General features: G+C 41.6%; 1 protein-coding gene across 2 annotated transcripts in view; it reads right to left on the bottom strand.

The window, feature by feature from the left end:
- Nucleotides 1-17,587, bottom strand: part of mafa (v-maf avian musculoaponeurotic fibrosarcoma oncogene homolog a (paralog a)) — a 53,132-nt gene extending 35,545 nt beyond the window's left edge. The window contains exons 1-2 of one of the 2 annotated variants that reach the window (XM_037247300.1): nucleotides 16,008-17,586; nucleotides 9,622-9,687 (exon numbers count right to left, since the gene is read on the bottom strand). In XM_037247300.1, the coding sequence (XP_037103195.1) occupies nucleotides 9,660-9,687; nucleotides 16,008-17,023 (1,044 nt within the window). In that variant the 5' untranslated portion in view covers nucleotides 17,024-17,586 and the 3' untranslated portion in view covers nucleotides 9,622-9,659. The other variant, XM_037247299.1, reaches the window with a different exon arrangement.
- Nucleotides 17,588-18,158: the final 571 nt, after the last annotated feature.

The raw sequence follows: 18,158 nt of genomic DNA, 5'->3' as shown, positions 1-18,158 counted from the left end.
GTGCACAAATGTGGTAAACTGGAAGTAAAAAGCAGAGTGAAATTGAAAATACATCAGTTCCTTGTTCTGCCTATTTCTGTACGCCAAGCCTTGTGCATCTGTATGTGAAATAGATTCCTTTGCCATTCACAGTCCTTCACGCTGTTTGCTAGCGACGTACCCAAATATAAGGATGAAGCACGGAAGAATTCATGCAGATTAAGTCGAGCGCGCAGGGGATGCACCTCCTCCACCGGAGTTGTTTTACTGGAGGCAAGTATTTTAGTCGTTGGAAGTGAAGCACTGCAGGCTAATACTATTTTGCACTATCTGCAAAAAATAGTGTTAATTTCTGGAGGGGTTTCCTCTTTTCTCTCTTTTTGTTGTTTTTGAAAGATGGAAGCAAAGGCTGGGAGGCAAGATGAGGTGTTGGTTTGGGGTGGTGCTTGGGGCCTCTAGTAGCTGATTATCTGTTTAAATAAAGCCCTGCAAAGCTTTGTGATTGTTGAAGGAGAACAAATATTCAATTGAAATTGAGGAAAAGTTGTATTTAAAGGGATTAAAATGGAGACTGGGCCTTTAAAAGGAAAATGGGGTTTCACTTGAAAAGTACTTTTCTACTTTTGAGGTATCCAATGCACTTAAAGACTGGCTCATTTATTTATGCAAGAAGCAGCAATGGCTCAAACAGTGAAGTATTGAAGTGAAGTATTAATTTAATAAATCCAAAGTTCTTTCCATATAAATAAGTAGACAAATATTTAGCATTCACATTTTTTTTAAAGAATAACAAATTGATAGGCAACAATTTGCCAGCTTGCAAAAGCACCACTTGTGTCTCAAACTTTGTCACAAATATCCATTTAAGGAGATCACTTCTTTTGGAAAAGTGTAATTCATGAGCGGATTGTGTCTGAACAATAGATTTGGCCTTCATAGATTCAGCCATAATGCCCTGTCCTCACAAAACAAAAGGTGCTATTCTGCAAAAAATGCTAACTCATCAGAATATGTGCAACAAAAGGTATCAGCCGTGGCATGGCACAGTATGTCACTGACCTTAAAAGACCTAAAGATCTCCTTTTGTTTCTTTTTATTGACTTTGCTATTACAAAAAAAATAACATTTCTGGTTTATGATGATGACTAACAGTTGAAGCTCCTCAGTCATAATGTTACCTGTACAAAAATTCTCATCATTGTACCTGGTCAGTGTGACATTCCTGCCATCTGTCTCCCTGCGTGCATTACATTTATTTTTTTATTTTTTTGGCGAGGTACTGTGTTCTCGGAACAAGCTGTCAGAATCATACAAGGTACAGTAGTTCGAACTCAAAATAGAGTTTATGAAATATTTCAGCCGGAGCCAATTTCCCGTTAAGCGTCATTATAGTTTTTCTGCACATACTCGTGTGCCTGCAAAGTGTCACAATTAATTGGAGTTCATTTCCAGGAGATCATTTCCGACTGTTAAGCAGCCTGTAAAAGCACATCACCACGCACATAATTACACAGGGAAGCAGAAGAAGCCCGCAACATTTATCTTCCAGCTCAAATATGAGAGGCTGCTGAGGAAGTGTTTGAAGCCGTGTTTATGTCTTTATGCTTAAATGAGCCTCCTCGTGCAGCCTCACTTAATTTCACCAAAATGTTTCGCAGGTTAATGAATTATCGACTCACACCAAAAATACCGACCAGTAAAGAAACAATAATTCAATTAGATCCAAATTAACTGTCCAATCAGCACGAGCCCTCCAGCTGTCCCGAGCAGCGAAAAGCAAAAATCAGTGTTGTGAGTAATTGAGCTCTCTGCTCAAGTGAACCTTTGCTTACCTTTTGCTTACTAGGCAGATGCTTTCGACACAAATAGTGCGCTTCTTTTTAGCTGTCTCGGATATAAAATCACCCTGGGCATGCATGATTTTTTTGATGTAGAGATGTGTGGATGAGTAGTGGACACCAAGAGGCACTGCGGGGTGCTTGTCTTTCCAAAGAATGTTTGTGGAATAACAAAGTCGAACTGTGAGATGAGAGAAGATGCAGCAAAATAAATGATCCCTGGAAGTTTGCTATACGGATGATGTGCTGGAAAGTTAATAAATGGCATGATAGGTGAAAAATAGCAGCCATTTGTGTGAATGCGCGTACGTATGTATGCGCGCGTGACAGAAGGTTCCGGGGCTGCTGTGTGCAGTACCGGTTGGCAGGGTGACTGTCAGGATGGCCGTGTTTCCTGTGTCAGCTCTAAAATAGGTCCAAACACAGCAGAGATGCTCTGCGCACTCTGGCTATTTACAGCACACGCGGTGCGAGTTCGAGATGCTGCCAAGGTGTGTCATCTCAGAGAGGCCTTGTGATTGGTACGGCATTAACTGACTTGAAACATTTGGGAAAGGACTTGACAGATTGGATGTTTTTCAAGATATACTTTCTGACTGGCAATAGTATTATAGGATGGTAATAGTTCAATAGTATATGTATTTTCTGCCAATTAAAAATGTGTGTGTGTGCGTGCGTGCGTGTATGTGTGTGTGTGTGTGTGTGCGTGTGTGTGCGTGTGTGTGTAACCTTGACCACTCCATATGTGAAAGGGTTGTCTATGGCAAAGATACTGTGTCCTTCTCGTGTCATGGCATAGGCCTTCTGTTTACTGGAAAGTTGCCCTCACTCTCTGGGCACCAGAATGAAGTATGAATTAGCAAACCTCACAATTGATGCAGTGTAACATGATCATCATTCTTTGAAAAAACAATTCTGATATTCTGGTTCAGATTCTCAAAAGGCTGAAATTTTTTGTTGATAGAAAAAAAAGTGGTTGCATAACTTTACTGATTGACGTTTGTTCCTTGAAATGCAAGTGACCCAATTTATGAAGTTTTCAAGAGTCATCATTTGGCCAATTTTCTGCTTTGACTTATGAGCAAATTATTGACACACTACTGTTATGTAGTATGGTGGCAAAGGACTTCGCTTTCGCCACAAAATACAGCAGTTTTGCAAGTGAACAATTGAATTTGTTTATTGCCACTGCCAGTTCATTGTCAAAATAAACATGACGATAATTACACATATTATGCGTGTGTGCGCACTTGCTCAGGTCGGTTACATCTAATGTTGGGCTTAAAGCTGCTTTGCTTTCATCTTAGGTGTAATCTTTCCTCCTGGTGAGTGTAGAGACAAGAAGGGGTGAAAAAAAATCCATAGTCTTTTCATCCTCTTGTGGCCACTGTGCTTGTGAGACAGCAGCTGTGGGAACGGAGGAGGATCCAGGCAGCCCTGCCTCTGACCTCCCTCTACTCCGACACAAGGGTGGAGATAAACAGGGCCATGAGGATCACTAACATCTTTTTCAAGCAGGCAAACAGAGTCACACACACGCATACACAAACTGCACAGACATCTCATTACAGCCATCGAAGGTGAGTGTTTGCAACTGCAGCGTGCCACTGGGAAGGAGGACTATTAGGGTTACTATCAAGAGACGTGGCAACAAAATAAGAGTTTGTATGCCTCCACTGTGTTCATCAAAACTTGGAATTGCATTTGTGTTTGATATCTTGATCACTCAAGGGATCGTCAAGCATTAGTAATTGGCACATTATGATAGCGTAGAGAACAAGTCATTCATTAATTCCCTGGTTATATCTGTTATGGAGATTGTGTTGTGTACATATTTGATTCCACTTTTTTCAAACATTTCTTATGACATTCAAATGAAAAGTACAAAGCAAGTCTGTCCATTTTTGTGCCCGCAATATCATCTCCACCGTGACCCTCATACGCCCTCCCAACTTGTCCGCCTCCTCAGCAGACATTTTCTCTTGAGGCTGACTGTCCAAACTGTACTGATAAAACCACAACGTGAACATTGACTGGCTGGTTAACCAGAAGTATGAGAGAAATTGAGCGATGCAAATATTTACTTCCCGCACTCCTCCGACTCAGCGCCAGGCTTAAAAGTTAACAAAAAGAGCAACTCGGCCTTGTAAATCCAATTGTTCTGTTGACACTCGGAGAGCCTCGCAGCAGACTTGCAGGCTCCGCTGCACTACAAGCTCGCCTCGACTCCCTTTTTTCATTTTCTCATTCCCGTCAATCTCCTCCACTTTTCTCTCCTCACTGTTCCTTTTCTTTCCTTTCCACACTTCTCCCCCCTTTTTCCACGCCTCCTTCCTTTCCTCCGGTCTTCCCATTTTCTATTCTGTCCATTCTGTCTTCCTTGTCAGCCTTCTCTCATCTAATATTCATGTTGTGTTCCCCTCTTCGAAAGAATTATCTGTTTATTATTATGATTGTTTCATCTTGCCCAGGGAAGAATAAACCACAATGATATGTTTTAATATGTGTTCAAGTCTCTGTATATTAACTGAAAACGCAACAGACCTGTTTATATTTTCCCTTTTCTAATATTTGAGGTTTTAGTACCTGGGCCAATTCGGCTTATTGAAATTCGCTTCAAGGTTTTAATTAACTACCAACACAAAATGCAACATTCTTTCCATCTGGAAGAAAGATAATGCACTGTCTCTGACGGTGTTATTGTTTGTTTGTCACTGTATGACTAATCACTTATAATTGCCTGGGTGAAAATGGAGTTGAACATTTATTTTTGTATCGTTATTTGGCTGCTCTTGCCATGTTACCCCCCTCCCAATTTTCAATTTCTTTGCATATATGAATTTAAAACACCCATCTGAACTGCTTCTATTCTTCATTTAGTTTTAGTCAGATTTTTTGGGTGGTTCAATTTATTTATATTTTTTTCCTGAGCTATTATGCAGCTGCAAAATACTTTTTTTGGTGTTGGTTTTTTAGAAATACAAATATTGAAGACTGTAGTGATTCAAGCGTGGATCTGAACTCTCGAAATGCAGGCTTAGCATCTGCAGAGGGTGACTGACTGCGAATGTTATGGCATGGCAGGATGAAGTGTGTTCATTTCCTTATTTATCGACTCGCTTGCTTTTCTCTGAGTGTTTGAAATTAATAACAGCCAGCAGAAATCAGACAGAGGGATGAAAATCAGCACTTTCCCTGCAGTGAAGCCATTCATCAAGCTAACGAGGGGGAGAATGGAAGTGGAGAAGGTGTGTGTGTATGTGGTGGGGGGAGACGTGTGTAATGGGAGAGGGAGCATAGGCAAGCAGGTGCAATGTGGTGAGCACAGGGCAGAAGTGAACTTGATTTTGAAATGGAAGAAATAAGTAAGACAATTGTTAGGGAGGAAGAAGAGGTCATGCTGGAAGAAGTGTTTGGACGGAATATGGTTGAGACACTTACAGAAGACGGGTTGAGAGGCCTTTCAGTTCAACGCAGATTTTTCTAGTCAAATCTTTTGCTAATTTATTTTCTAGTATGTGTGACTTTGTTGAGCTGTCTTCAGTTTCTGCATTGTTTTGGTTCCTCATTCCTTTACAGTGGTTCCTTGCGATATTTTTCTAACCTGTTCCGTCACCACACCGTAAACACATCGTTGATTTGAAAGGATATGCCATTTATACAGTGCTTCGCTATTAAACTTTCACTTGCAAATTGAGGCCAAAAAAAGCCAAACATTTGTATCTCTGGGCCACTCATATTGCAAGTAGCTAATATTTTTATTGATTAAAGCAATTTCAATCGCTTCTTTTTTAAGTGCTATGAGTTCTTTGGAACTCCGATAGGAAGCAACTAAATCAGGCCTGTGCTGACAAAAAATGTCCCCAACTGCAGCATTTTACTCCTCGCCCCTTCACTGATGGGTGATGATGCCCTCTCCCCAAAGTACCAGGCTGCTCCGCCTCCCTGACAGTCCACCAGAGACCCAACAGTATCTCAAACACAAAGTCGGCTGACTAAGCACTTACTGCCGAGCTTCCCTTGTCTGCGAGAAAGAGGTGCTCCTTGCTGAGAACAGGGAAATAATTAGCAGAGTGGAGCGCTGCCCGAGCAGGCTACACTAAATCTAGCACCACTTCACGTACAAATGGATCCCCGCGTACCCCCAGTTTGGCTCCTTCAAAGCTCAAACTGATACGTGTGCCTGATACGTGGTAATGACGCAAACTGCTCACTGTACACCGTTCTCTTTATTTTTAACTTTTGGACATCAGCCCTAAAAATAGTGAACTCCTCCTTAGAAGTGTCCGGTTTCTCTCTTCCACCTGAGAAGGAAGTGGAATGGGGTAAGGAGGGATCACACCCAGTAGTGGAGTAATCATCCAGAAGGTTGTTTATGTATTTCTGCCTATGCCCTTTCTGTCTCTCTCGGGCCTCTGCACCTTCGTCTGTCTCATTAATTTTCCCCTCCACATGAGAGGTCAATCTGGATCGATGTCACCTGCCCTCCATTGCGGAGAGCAACATCCTGGGACCCAGAAATAGACCTTACTGTGATATGGGAGTCTGTCTGTAACTATATGCAGCTCTGAGCATGTGTGACTGACGTGAACCAACTGTTAAGATGGGCAAAACATTGGCGTAAGGACACAAACGATAGGAAAGGGAAATAGATTCATTTTGTGTAAATGTGACAGGTAAGAACCAAATTGTTTTGCAGCCAGGTCAATTTGAGTGAAACACATGCAAGCAAGGGGTCGGCCAGTGCTCATCGATTAGTGGTCTGAGTGGTGTGCTTTTCCAGCCGATTGGACCTGTTTATTTGGCAGCAGAGGTCTAATTGGCTGGTCAGCTTCAATAAATGAGTTTGCGAGAAAGTGAAAATGGCAGCAAACAAGTTTTGGTTGGTGAAAAAGATTGATGGCTAATTTCCTTTATTTTTTTGGGCTTGTGTGATATTAGCTTATCTTGTAAGGATATGTTTGTTCTAAAGACGGAAAGGGAACTATCAATATATTTTGTGCGCAGCACAAGTCTAGCCTAAAGTGCATTCCAATTGTGTGCATGGGTGGAGTTTTCTTTCTTTTGGTATTTACATAGATAGGCACATTTAGGCACTGAAATCCGTGGAGAAAAGCAGCATGCGCCAAACATGTTTACGTAGATCTCCACTTGCACAGGATGTAAAGTGAAGTGGGCAGTTGGAGACTGCAACAACACCCCTCACCCTACACATTATATTATATTATATTATATTATATTATATTATATTATATTATATTATATTATATTATATTATATTATATTATATTATATTATATTATATTATATTATATTATATTACATTACATTATTTATATTTTCAAGTGTGCTGGTGGTGCGGTTGGAAACAGAAACGTTCTGAAAGCTTTTGAAGCAAGTTAGAGTTTGTACTATACTATATGGTCTGATTAACTATTTGTACACCGAAAGTGGAGCATCTAAATGCTGCAATTCCCAGTTGATGTCAGGTGGCTTTTTTAGCGTGTTGAAGTGCAACACAGATGATGTGAGGTGAAGCAGCAATTGGACCCCTGCAGTTATTTTGTTGACGTCAGCTCGGCTTGAGTTAGCCCTTTATAGAATGCTTATGTGATCACACACCAGCCGGCTGGAATCTATATTTGCACACATTCATCTCACTTTTTTTCACACACTGATACTTATATACGTATATATATATATATATATATATATATATACACACGCACACCTGGTGTTTTATCTGTGTCAGCATTTCCTGGGTCCTTAGCTCTCCTGGGACTCTGAACTCTAGCATTTCTTTGTCTGCTGTATCTACTTTCACATCACATACTGGACATTTGGTGGGATTATTTAAGGTTATCATCTCAAAATCGAACTCACTCACAATCCTGCTTGTCTTAAATCGAGTTGCAGTGATTTTGGTGACATCTACGGAGTCCTGGCCGGAGTCAGACACACTTTCCGCAGGCAAGGACACCAAGACCTGGCTCTCCATCTCCATCACTCAGCTTGTCCCCCTGGAGCTACGTGGTCAGACTGCTCAAAGGCTCTCCTCATATACTGGGATTTGCATAAAGTAAAGACACACCTCTTGCATGGTTACCGCTAAGAACAGACCACACCGTACGCGGCCTCTCTTCGCTTCGCCGCATCGGCAGCGAGCGTCGATACTGCCAGGGAGCAGAGATTTACGAGGCCGCCTGAGATAGACATCCTCATAGTTTTCCACTTTAATTTGTTTAACATCCGTTCCTTTGGCATTGTTTATCCCCGCCACTTCTCAGCCGCAAGCAGAGGGCACCTAACTCACAGTGGTGACGTGTGGAAGGGGGGGGGGGGGGGGGGCATCACTTAAAACATTTCATCTATACAAGATTTGTCCTTGTCTCTCCTGATGGCTTTTGTCCTATCTCCATTTTGAAGTAAAGTAGATCTGGAGAAAGGCCAGCTTCGAATCAGACACCACATGGCCCACTTAGACACAATCAAGTAAATAACCCAACACATAAAAACTATAACACCAAATTGTAAAGCCAGTACCAACATTGAAATGCAAAGTGTCTTTCATCCTCCAAATGATATGATCAGCCACATCCTGAAGGTTTGATTTTAAGCAATCCTAATTATTTATTTTGGTGTGAGGTTGTTATGTAAAAGCCATGTTGGTACTTGATTACCTGAAACATGCAGTATGGGTGTTTGTGTATGAGTTTGCCAAACAGCAAATCCATGATTGTTCTATCAAGTTGTGGATGTGGTAAAGGGGTTGTTGGAGTTTGAGGACGTGTGCCCAACACATGCCACATAAATACGTAGATCCACACGCTAAATTGACAAGTGTAATTTGGCGGCTTGGTGCTGAAATGCTGACTCCTCAAGTGAGAATCACAAGGACAATAAACCAGCGGCAGCTTTGCACAAGCACGATTGTGTCGGACGAATACCTCCAGCTTCCACTGCAGCTGGCAGGGAGTCTCCAAACGTATCTACTAACATCAGATAAGGTTGTTGAACTTGTTACTAGTTACTTTTTTGGAAGAAGAGGAGCTAAAAGGTTGGCAACTTATGGCACATGCAGCGCACCCAATATGATCCCACAAGATTTGATTGGGGTAGGCTCAGGATTGTGTGTAAGCCACTCCGTCCTTTCCATTCCCAAATTCTACAGGTAGTCTCTTATTAACTGGCTTTGAGTGTGCGAGGATTGTCATCTGAGTGTGCGCTTGACTAGTGTGCGCATACAAACTAAAGCAAACACGCTACAAAAGCCTAAAAATGAGAAGAAACCAACCAGCATCACCAAGTGCATTCATGCAAAATTGCATTCACTGTAAGTGAACCGTTTTTCAACATTTTGCACAGGAATTAATAATTTCAAAGTGAATTCAAATATTTCTAAGAAAAACATGACCATAACTAATAATGATGATACACAATCAATTATCATATTTTATTTTAAATATTTTGGTTCCTAAAAATGTTATCTGTCTGCAAAATGTGTTGTCTACCCAGAGTGCATTCATGTGCGTATTAAATTCAACATTTTCAATACACAGATTTTAAGACATTATGAGCATGGAAGGAATTTAAATAGGAAGAGACACTGTGGGCATTAGGCAAAAAATACTCTAGCAACAATTTATTACATGCAAAAGTTTAGCAATACCAAGCATGGCAAAGCTATCCAGGATTGTCAACTTATGTTGACTTTTTAAAGACTGTTTGTGTTACACAAAAAGAACAAAAAGCTGACTGAAAGATGGTATTCTCTTTTTTATTTTATTTTATTATTTTTTTTTACCTCAGGGAACCAAGGGCGCGGAGGAATGGGGCTTGAAATCACAGATGGAGGAATTTTCTGGATGACCTAGAGAGGCAGATAAGATTGGGAAAAAACACAGAAGAGGATAAATGACTATCAAGGTAAATACACACTGTGCCATTTGCTCTCATTCCTCAGTTTCCTCCAGCATGTGTCATTCTCTGCCTGCCTGTCAAACACACAAATAAACGCGTCGCACAATCACAAAGAAACAAATAGTTCCACTCTGAGCAAGATTCTCTCTCACCTTGTCTGTCTGGTTGAATACAGTACATGGATCACAGTAAGTGTTTGATGTAGAGGGAAATGTAAAAATTTGCATGCAAATAGACTTTACAGGCAAGAGCCTCATGCATCAAAACACTGTAACCACCAGAGACGAAATATCTCTCTGTGTCGCTGCACAGGGTTGACTAAATACTTTTTACCTGCTCAGCTCATTCAATTACTCTATTAATTGTTCAAAAAAGGGACTACATTCATCACGCTGAGGAATGAAGTGTGATGCTTGGCATTTCTGACCTTTGCCATTGACACTTCATGAGAGACACTTTTGTTTTCAAGTATTAGAGCAGGTGTGTGCAGCAGGTACTCAGCGGCTCAATAAATGTTATGTGGAAATGTTAGCTTAGAGCGCGAAACCCTGTGCTGGGAGACCCAACAGGCCTGGTGAGGAAGAGAGAACACTCAAAACTGAAAAATACGGACTAATTATTTCAATTTTGTTTTGGGTTTAAAAAAAAAAAAGATATTCCCATTACATCTGAACATTCGTTATGCAACGAATATGGATTGTGTCTGATTTCTTTTTTTTCCTACACATTTTTATCAAGTCACCATTTTGTGCAAAGGGGTTGCTGAGAGATGATGTTGCATTTATTTAAAAGTCACCGTCTCTTGGTCTGGGTCCATTTACAGACATATAAAATTACCACAGCACAGGTCCCGAGCACCTCATTACCAACATAACCTGCAGCCAGTCTTTCAAGGACAACTCTCTAATGACACCACACATATCCGCTTAATGTCTATTTGAAGAACACAGTCACTTCCCTCTTCCAAAAAAAAAAAAAGGAGGAGGGATTTATAGAAATAGCAAAAGCATTCTCGGATTGAATAAGCACCTTAATGGCTCCCCGATGTCAGTTTAATTCTGAAGGAGTTTAGTGTTTCCACACTATCTCAGTCATATAGAATGACAGGGGACCGGATTTTCATTATCTTCCTCATCTGCTGAAAATCTGAAAATACCATCCTTAGATGTGAAAGCCATTTGAGACACTTTGAAAACTCCAAAATGGTATAAATAAAACAAGCTTGCGTCATGTTACAATCTGTATTCGAGTAATGTGAAAGAAATTGAATTAGAATGGAATTCTGACAAAATAATTATTTGTTGAAAAAAATCTACACACCCTTTTTGAAATGCCAGATTTTTGTGATGCAACAGTAAGACCACGATAAATCATTTTAAAAAAATGTTCCACCATAAATGTGACCTACGACATGTAATATTTTATCAAATAAATAAATAAATAGGGTTCTATTCAGAATTTACCCATGACATTTAGACTCTTTAAATGCGAGTTAGGATACACAAAATGTTTTAGTAGTCTTTTCCTAGGATTTTGTTTGTCATGTTTTTCAGCAAAATCATCTGCAGAGAGCATCCACAGCATCAGAGAAATCTCATTGTCCAATGGACATCAGGAGAAGTGTACAAACAAATTCCCAAGGCAATAAATATAACGGGAACACAGTGAAGACAATAATCAAGTGAATAAAATATGGTCCAAAATATTCCCAAAAACAAGACACTCCTCTGAAATTGATGAAAAGATGAGAAGGAAATTGATCAGGGAATTTGCCAAGAGACCAACAGCTACATTGTTGGAGCTGCAGATATTTCTGGAAATCGCTGGCCATTTAGGTTATGTGACAATAATCTCCTGTCTTTATACGTCCGGTCTATGCCTGTAGGGTGACAAGACGGAAGTTACATTTTACAAAAACACTCTTGTATTATCTCATTTGGTCAAACGCGTTATGGTCTGATGAATCCAAAGCTAAACCTTTTTGTCGTAATTGTGACCGATATATTTGGTACCTACTAGAACATCTTGATTTTATTTGGGGTTTGTTTGAGGCATTCTAAATAGTTGTAGGTATATGCTGACTCCCATTTATGAGTTGGAATATGATTGGGGAGTTTTAAATACACCCACAGTCCTCGTTCTAAGTGGGTGTGCCAACTTGTGTAACCATTTTCTCAGTCACTTATTTTTTACTCCCGCTCTCAAAAATATATATTTTTTAATTGAGTTGTACATTTCATAGGTCACATTAATAGTAGGAAAAGAATAAATGATTAATCTTTGTCGATATTCTCATATCACAAAATGCTGGCATTTGAACAAGGGTGTGTAGACTTTTCATATCCACTGCATATGCAAAGATGTCACTATTACTTCACTGAATTTGTCTAAGGCAAAACAGGAAATGGGTTTGAAAAAAAGTAAATCATTTCAAACTGACCGAATTGTGTTGTATGTCGGATGTGCTCGTCCATCCCATTCTGTGGGTTCTGGGCAGAGGAAATGAATGTGGGCTCCCCTGGGGTAGAGATTACTCTAATGACTTTGAAAGCAGCCTTGTGCGCTGTCCCTTTTGACCTCTACTCATCCTCGGCTCTCGAAGATGACAAGGTGATACCGTACAAGCACTCATACATGAGTCGACAAATGCTCACATGTTCACACCTATAGTGTACATGCATGTTCATGCACATTTAACAAAAAAAAAAACATTGACACACATGAGCAACAAGACAATAGATTATTTTCTGCTACTCAAGTTTCTTGTGAGGCTTTTAAAGATTTCACATCCACACTTTGCCCTCGTGTTGACTCCAAACCACAATATAATGCCACAGATTTATCTCTGTATGACCATGCACGGTGCTTTTGTGAACAAGATCATTCTCCAAACAGTGAAATGTCAGCGTGACATGAGGAATAACAGAAAGAATGTTTGTTTGTGTGTTTTCAGTTCCCAAAATATGCAAGCATGTTGTTAGTTTAGCTCAATGTGTGCCAATGAGGAAACAATCAAAATGAAAAAAAAAAAAAAAGTTGGAAGGGGACATCTTAACCAGAAACCCAAATGTAATTTTTTTACATGCCACTAAAAAAAAAAAACGTGGCTATAAAACAAATGAAAGAAAGCCCAACTATTTGAAAGATTCCCTTTGCATTTGCAAATATGCTCTCCGAATGGGAACAAAAGCAAGCAAGTATCAATCCATTCGAAATATAATCATTCCTTTAACGAAATATGAAAATAGCAGCCCTGCGTCTCTGATCAAATAGATGTAATTAGATTCAGTGAGGAAGAAGGAGAGCGGCTTGGCCGTGACTTGCCTAGCATGTGCACGCATGCAAAAACCCGACAGCGGCACAGCTGCACGGAGCTCCGCTCTCGATTTATCATCTCTACATCGCAGGAGCTAGTGGGCCACACGACTATTAATCATCAGCAAAACCATTTAATTCAGCACAAGCCCAACTATTGTCTCAGTCTCTCCCCTCTGTCGGCTGCGCAAAACAGCATACACCTCAGAGGAAATCACCGGAATAAAAGTGGACATGCATGCGTTGGTTGGCAAAAATGACCCAAAGTGTTCCACATTACCATGAGTGATGTGATTTGATGATAAAATGCGGGTGCCTCATTTGCAGCTTTGGAATGGTGTCTTTAATGTAGGATGCAAAGTGGTCACAAAGTTTGCACAATTATGTTCAAGGCTCGCTGTCTGTCAGTTTATCCTAATTGTCCTGAAACAATGGAAAACATCATGCCCATTATACTTTCTTTGACCCACAACTTGCAGAAGTTTAAAAAGAAGTTCTTGCCAGGAAAAAAAGTTGAGTTTTTTAAGTCTAAGAGAAATCTCCCAAAAGTGAGCAAATTACAGAGCTGTGTTTCTTCTGCCCACCGTTCCTGGCCCATTTGCAGCACTCTCTCACATGACATGACCATCCCCTCCCTGCACCCCCACCCCCTTGCACTCGGACTCTGCTCCGAGCCAACATTCAGGCCCTCTGACAAACAGGATGAAGTGGGGTGGAATTGAAAGATTCACAAATAACAGCGTCAGCACACACATATTGTCTAAATAATCTGACAACAGATCAAGCAGCACGCAACATGACATGAGTGTGAATAAGCTCCATGCACATATCACGTTTGTCTAAAAAAAAAATACATCCTCACATACATGCTTGCTTAGACACACACACATACACACTCATTGACGAGAACATGCAATTGAAAGAAAAAAAATATCCAAATTTATAAAATACACCTATATGCAACTACGTTTATTTTCTTAGTCGTGTTTTGATTCATGGACCAATTCCATTGCTGTGAATCTAATTCCAAATTGACTTGCACTGATAGAAAGTGTTTTTCAGCCTGGTTGGAGGATAGGAAACATCTGAATCAAACTGCCAACTGTATAAATGGACAACAATGGAGGCCACTGCATGAATCAATCAATGCGGTATGTGGTTCTGTAGCATGTGTTGAAATGTTTACATGCAGAACATATCTGCTTCTAATCATTTCAACATGCACTGTGTTCCCATTCGTTTTTTTGCTTAATAATTTGGGGGTGTATACAAGCTGCTAAAATCAAATTATTTGGTGGTTGGGAAAACAATACATGAAGAAAATAATCGTCTTTTTGTGCTGTTTTGTTTGTTTGTTCGGATCACAATGAAAATTCTGAGAGCCAGTTTAAAAAAAAAAGTGAGAAACATATTGAAAGCAATTATACATTTATTGCGTATCATTTAATTGTATGAAATGACAAAAGGAGCACATATGAACATCACATATGGTTAGTGAGTGAAATCATTTTGCACAGCAAAATATATATATTTAGATGTATGTATGATGGAAGATTAATTCACATATTTTCATAAGGAGCTCCCTCTTCTTTTTTATACATGCAGGGTATCAATCCCTGACCATCTAACATTGTCCAAACATGATCAATTCTAAGAATTATTGCTTAGCAAAAATTGAGTCTGTTAAATTAACTTTCCTGAAGTGATATTGAAAGTATTGCATGTCACAAATATCTAAATGGGCCGAGTAACTGTGGAAAAGAGTTGTTCTTAACTCCCTACATCATGATGACAGGCCAGAGTGTCTGGTGCACTGCACTCACAATACTTCTTTCACAAAAACCCCTCTAAAAGCATTACAAGCTCAAATGCTGAAGAATTTAGCTTTTTGAAAATAGTGGCTAAGGGAGTTCTTGCTCCAAATATACCGTACACTCCTACTCACCGCAGCCACTTGACCCGAGCCAGTCACTTTAAACCAAGTCTGAATGTTTTTGCCTATGAGCTGTATCAGGTTTAAACGGTGGCACCTTTGTTTGTCTCTTCAACTTAAAATAATAAAACTTTGTAATTATATTACACTTTCATCTTTTGTCGAATGCAGAGGAATAATATTTAAATAACATTTTTAAAAAAAAGCTTTCCTTCACCCCCCATGCAGGATCCCCGCTGATCCACTTCCGTCATAGTCATTGCACCCTAAAGACGTTGGGTGGTGGTGCACTTCAACACAGCTGAAACGCCATCGCACTGTACACAGGTGGGGAAGTCCTGTCACTTTTTTGTATAGCTGTCCCAAAAAAGTGAGGAGACGTAAATGAAAAAATGCCATGCTGTAGTCATCTCATAAAATAATAACAATTACAAAAAAAGACATCGCACAGAGAAATAAAACAGCATTTAAAAAGGAGATAACATACATGTCCAGCATGCAGAATAGTTCAATAACCCTGAACAAATGAAAACATAAAGTCTCTTAAGAAGCAAATGCATGAAATGGCTGGCAATCCTCCAAGTTTGGCAAATAAAACAAAACAAATACATGAATGCACTTTAACAAGCATCTGCACACTGTTGTCAAACTTACAACAACAACAAAAAAGAAACGTCAAAGGGCAAGTTAAGTGCACGCGTGCACTCGCTGAACCAAGTCTGATCCAAATCAGACATTGCATGATCTAATGAGAGTTGAGAACTTGTGACAAATGGGTCATTTATAATAGAAAAGATGAGAGTTCTGTGAACTCAAGCACATCGCTCCCTGTATAAACCAACAACCTGTTTAAAATGTGTAAGGTGGAGAAAAAAAAAAAAGACAAAATTGTTCTTATCGGGCATTTGCGCCAAAATGGGGAAAGGGGGAAAAAAGTTCAAACAGAAACTTTTAAAGCGGGGCTGAGTAACTCATTGATTCTTTTTTTCTCTCTTTTTTTGCGCGAATATATGGAAACTCACATGAAAAATTCCGGAGATGAAGGGTTGTTGTCGCTGCTCGAGCCACTTTCTCTGAAGCCGTTGCCGATGAGCTTCTCATACTTTTCTTTGTACGCGTCCCTCTCCCGGACCAGCCTGGAGATCTCCTGCTTGAGGTGCTCCACCTGCTGCACCAGTTGCGTCTTTTCGCCCTCCAGGACGTGCCGCTGCTGGACGCGCTTGAAGCGACACGATTGCGCGTAGCCTCGGTTCTTGAGGGTCCTCCTCTTCTGCTTGAGCCGGATCACTTCTTCCTTGCTGACCCCCCGCAGCTGCCGGTTGAGCTCCCGCACGGACATGGTGACCAGCTGCTCGTCTGAGAAGCGGTCGTCCAGGCGCATGTGCGGGTGGTGATTTGTCCCGGAGACGCCGTTGGACTGGACGCCCGGCGCCTGGTGGTGGTGGTGGTGACCGCCACCTCCGCCGCCCCCTCCTCCTCCCCCGGACCCGTTGTGGTTGTGGTGGTGATGGTGGTGGTGGTGCTGAGCCCCGTTCTGTGCGGCGGCCGCAGCGATGACCGCCGAAACTACCGCCGCGGCTGAGCCCATCTCCTCCCCGGCCATGGCGCCTCCCGGGCCGGCTGCGCCTGCGAACTGCTGGCCTCTGGCGTAGCCATCGAACGACTGGAGCTGGTGGCTGCTGTTGATGAGCGCCTCGACCGCGTCCTCGGGGCTGAAGCCCAGCGCCTCTGGATTGAGTTGCTGTTGGTAACCGGACATCCAGTAGAAGTCCTCTATGTGTGTCTTCTGCTCGCTCCCCGAGCCCGGACTGGGCGCCGAGAAGCTCGGGGAGGGGGGCACAGAGCTACAGGGCGTGCTCATCGGCGTGGAAGACAAGGATCCCCCGGCGATGAGGCGGCTGCACTGGCTGATGGTGCGATCGGGCTCGACCGGCTCCTTTTTCACTTCAAACTTCATCAGATCGAAGTCATTAACATATTCCATGGCCAGGGGACTGGTGGGCAGGTCGGAGTTGCTCATTGCCAGCTCTGATGCCATCCTCTTGCTGCTGCTACTGCTGCTCACAGTCCTCCAGACGGGCTGAAGAGCAGCCGTCGCGCCGGGCTGGTTGGCGAGAACGTGAGCCACTTTGAGGGAGTTTGTCGAAAGCGTCACGAAGAAGAGTTTCTATGCGTCCTGGCTGGGACTACTTTGGCCGTCGCTCAGCGCAGGCTGTCGCGCACACACACCGGCCGGGTGTCGCGCACACGAGGAGCGGAGTCCCTTCTCGGCGCGCGCGTTGTATTTCAAACATTTAACAACTTTTCACGCGCCTTTTCTCACGGAGACATCGCGACCCGAAGCAGCCGGCTGCAAGCGAGCGGGCGGGCGGGCGAGCGAGTGAAGGCTGGACACGGGAGCGATTATTTGAAGCAGGCATCACACAACAGTTGAGTTTAAGAGCTTTGGAGCGCACATGACGTCAGGCTGCAAGTGGGAAATTGTCTCGGACGACGAGCCAATGGGGTCGCACACTCCAATGGCTAATTAGCATATTAGTCGACTACAGAAACAAAACTTTTTCCCCCTCCTCCCGTGTCAACTGTCAAAGGCCGTCAGCTGACACTCAGCTGGGAAGCAGAATGTCCCAACTCTTTTCTCTACTCTTGTTTGCATAAATGACAGTTGTTTCGGTGGAAGGTAGAGTAACATGCATGCCATTGAGCCATTCCCATTTCTTAGTTTTATTTCTGAAACTATGGATCACTTTTAAAAACTTTCCTTTGGAATATAAGGCAACATTGTTAATTTTTTGTTTGTCCATTAGTAACTCATACACTTCTGCAATGTATATATTCATGCATATATTTTACAAAGTCTTTAAACATACAGATGCCTAACTTATGTTCTTCATGTTGAAGAAAATGTTTGAAAAAGAAAAAACTGTAAATTCAACAGCACGCCGCGTGCGCTTGTGGACCAGTATAAAACTCAACACCGCCACCTTTTGGGCATACCAGGGACTGAAATGCCTTCTTCAAATTCCCTCACATAATTATCACAATAAAAAAACGATATAATAAAAATATTTACACACCAATGTTTGTATTTCCTCAATGCAATAGCCATACCTTATAGCCATATATGATCAGTTTTGGGATTATCGGACAGTTTAAGTGAAGATGTTGTTGTG

The sequence above is a fragment of the Syngnathus acus genome, chromosome 3 (assembly GCF_901709675.1).
Source record: "Syngnathus acus chromosome 3, fSynAcu1.2, whole genome shotgun sequence".
NCBI classification, from domain to species: domain Eukaryota; kingdom Metazoa; phylum Chordata; class Actinopteri; order Syngnathiformes; family Syngnathidae; genus Syngnathus; species Syngnathus acus.
The sequence above is the reverse complement of the archived record's forward strand: the minus strand, read 5'-3'. Positions and strand labels throughout refer to the sequence as shown.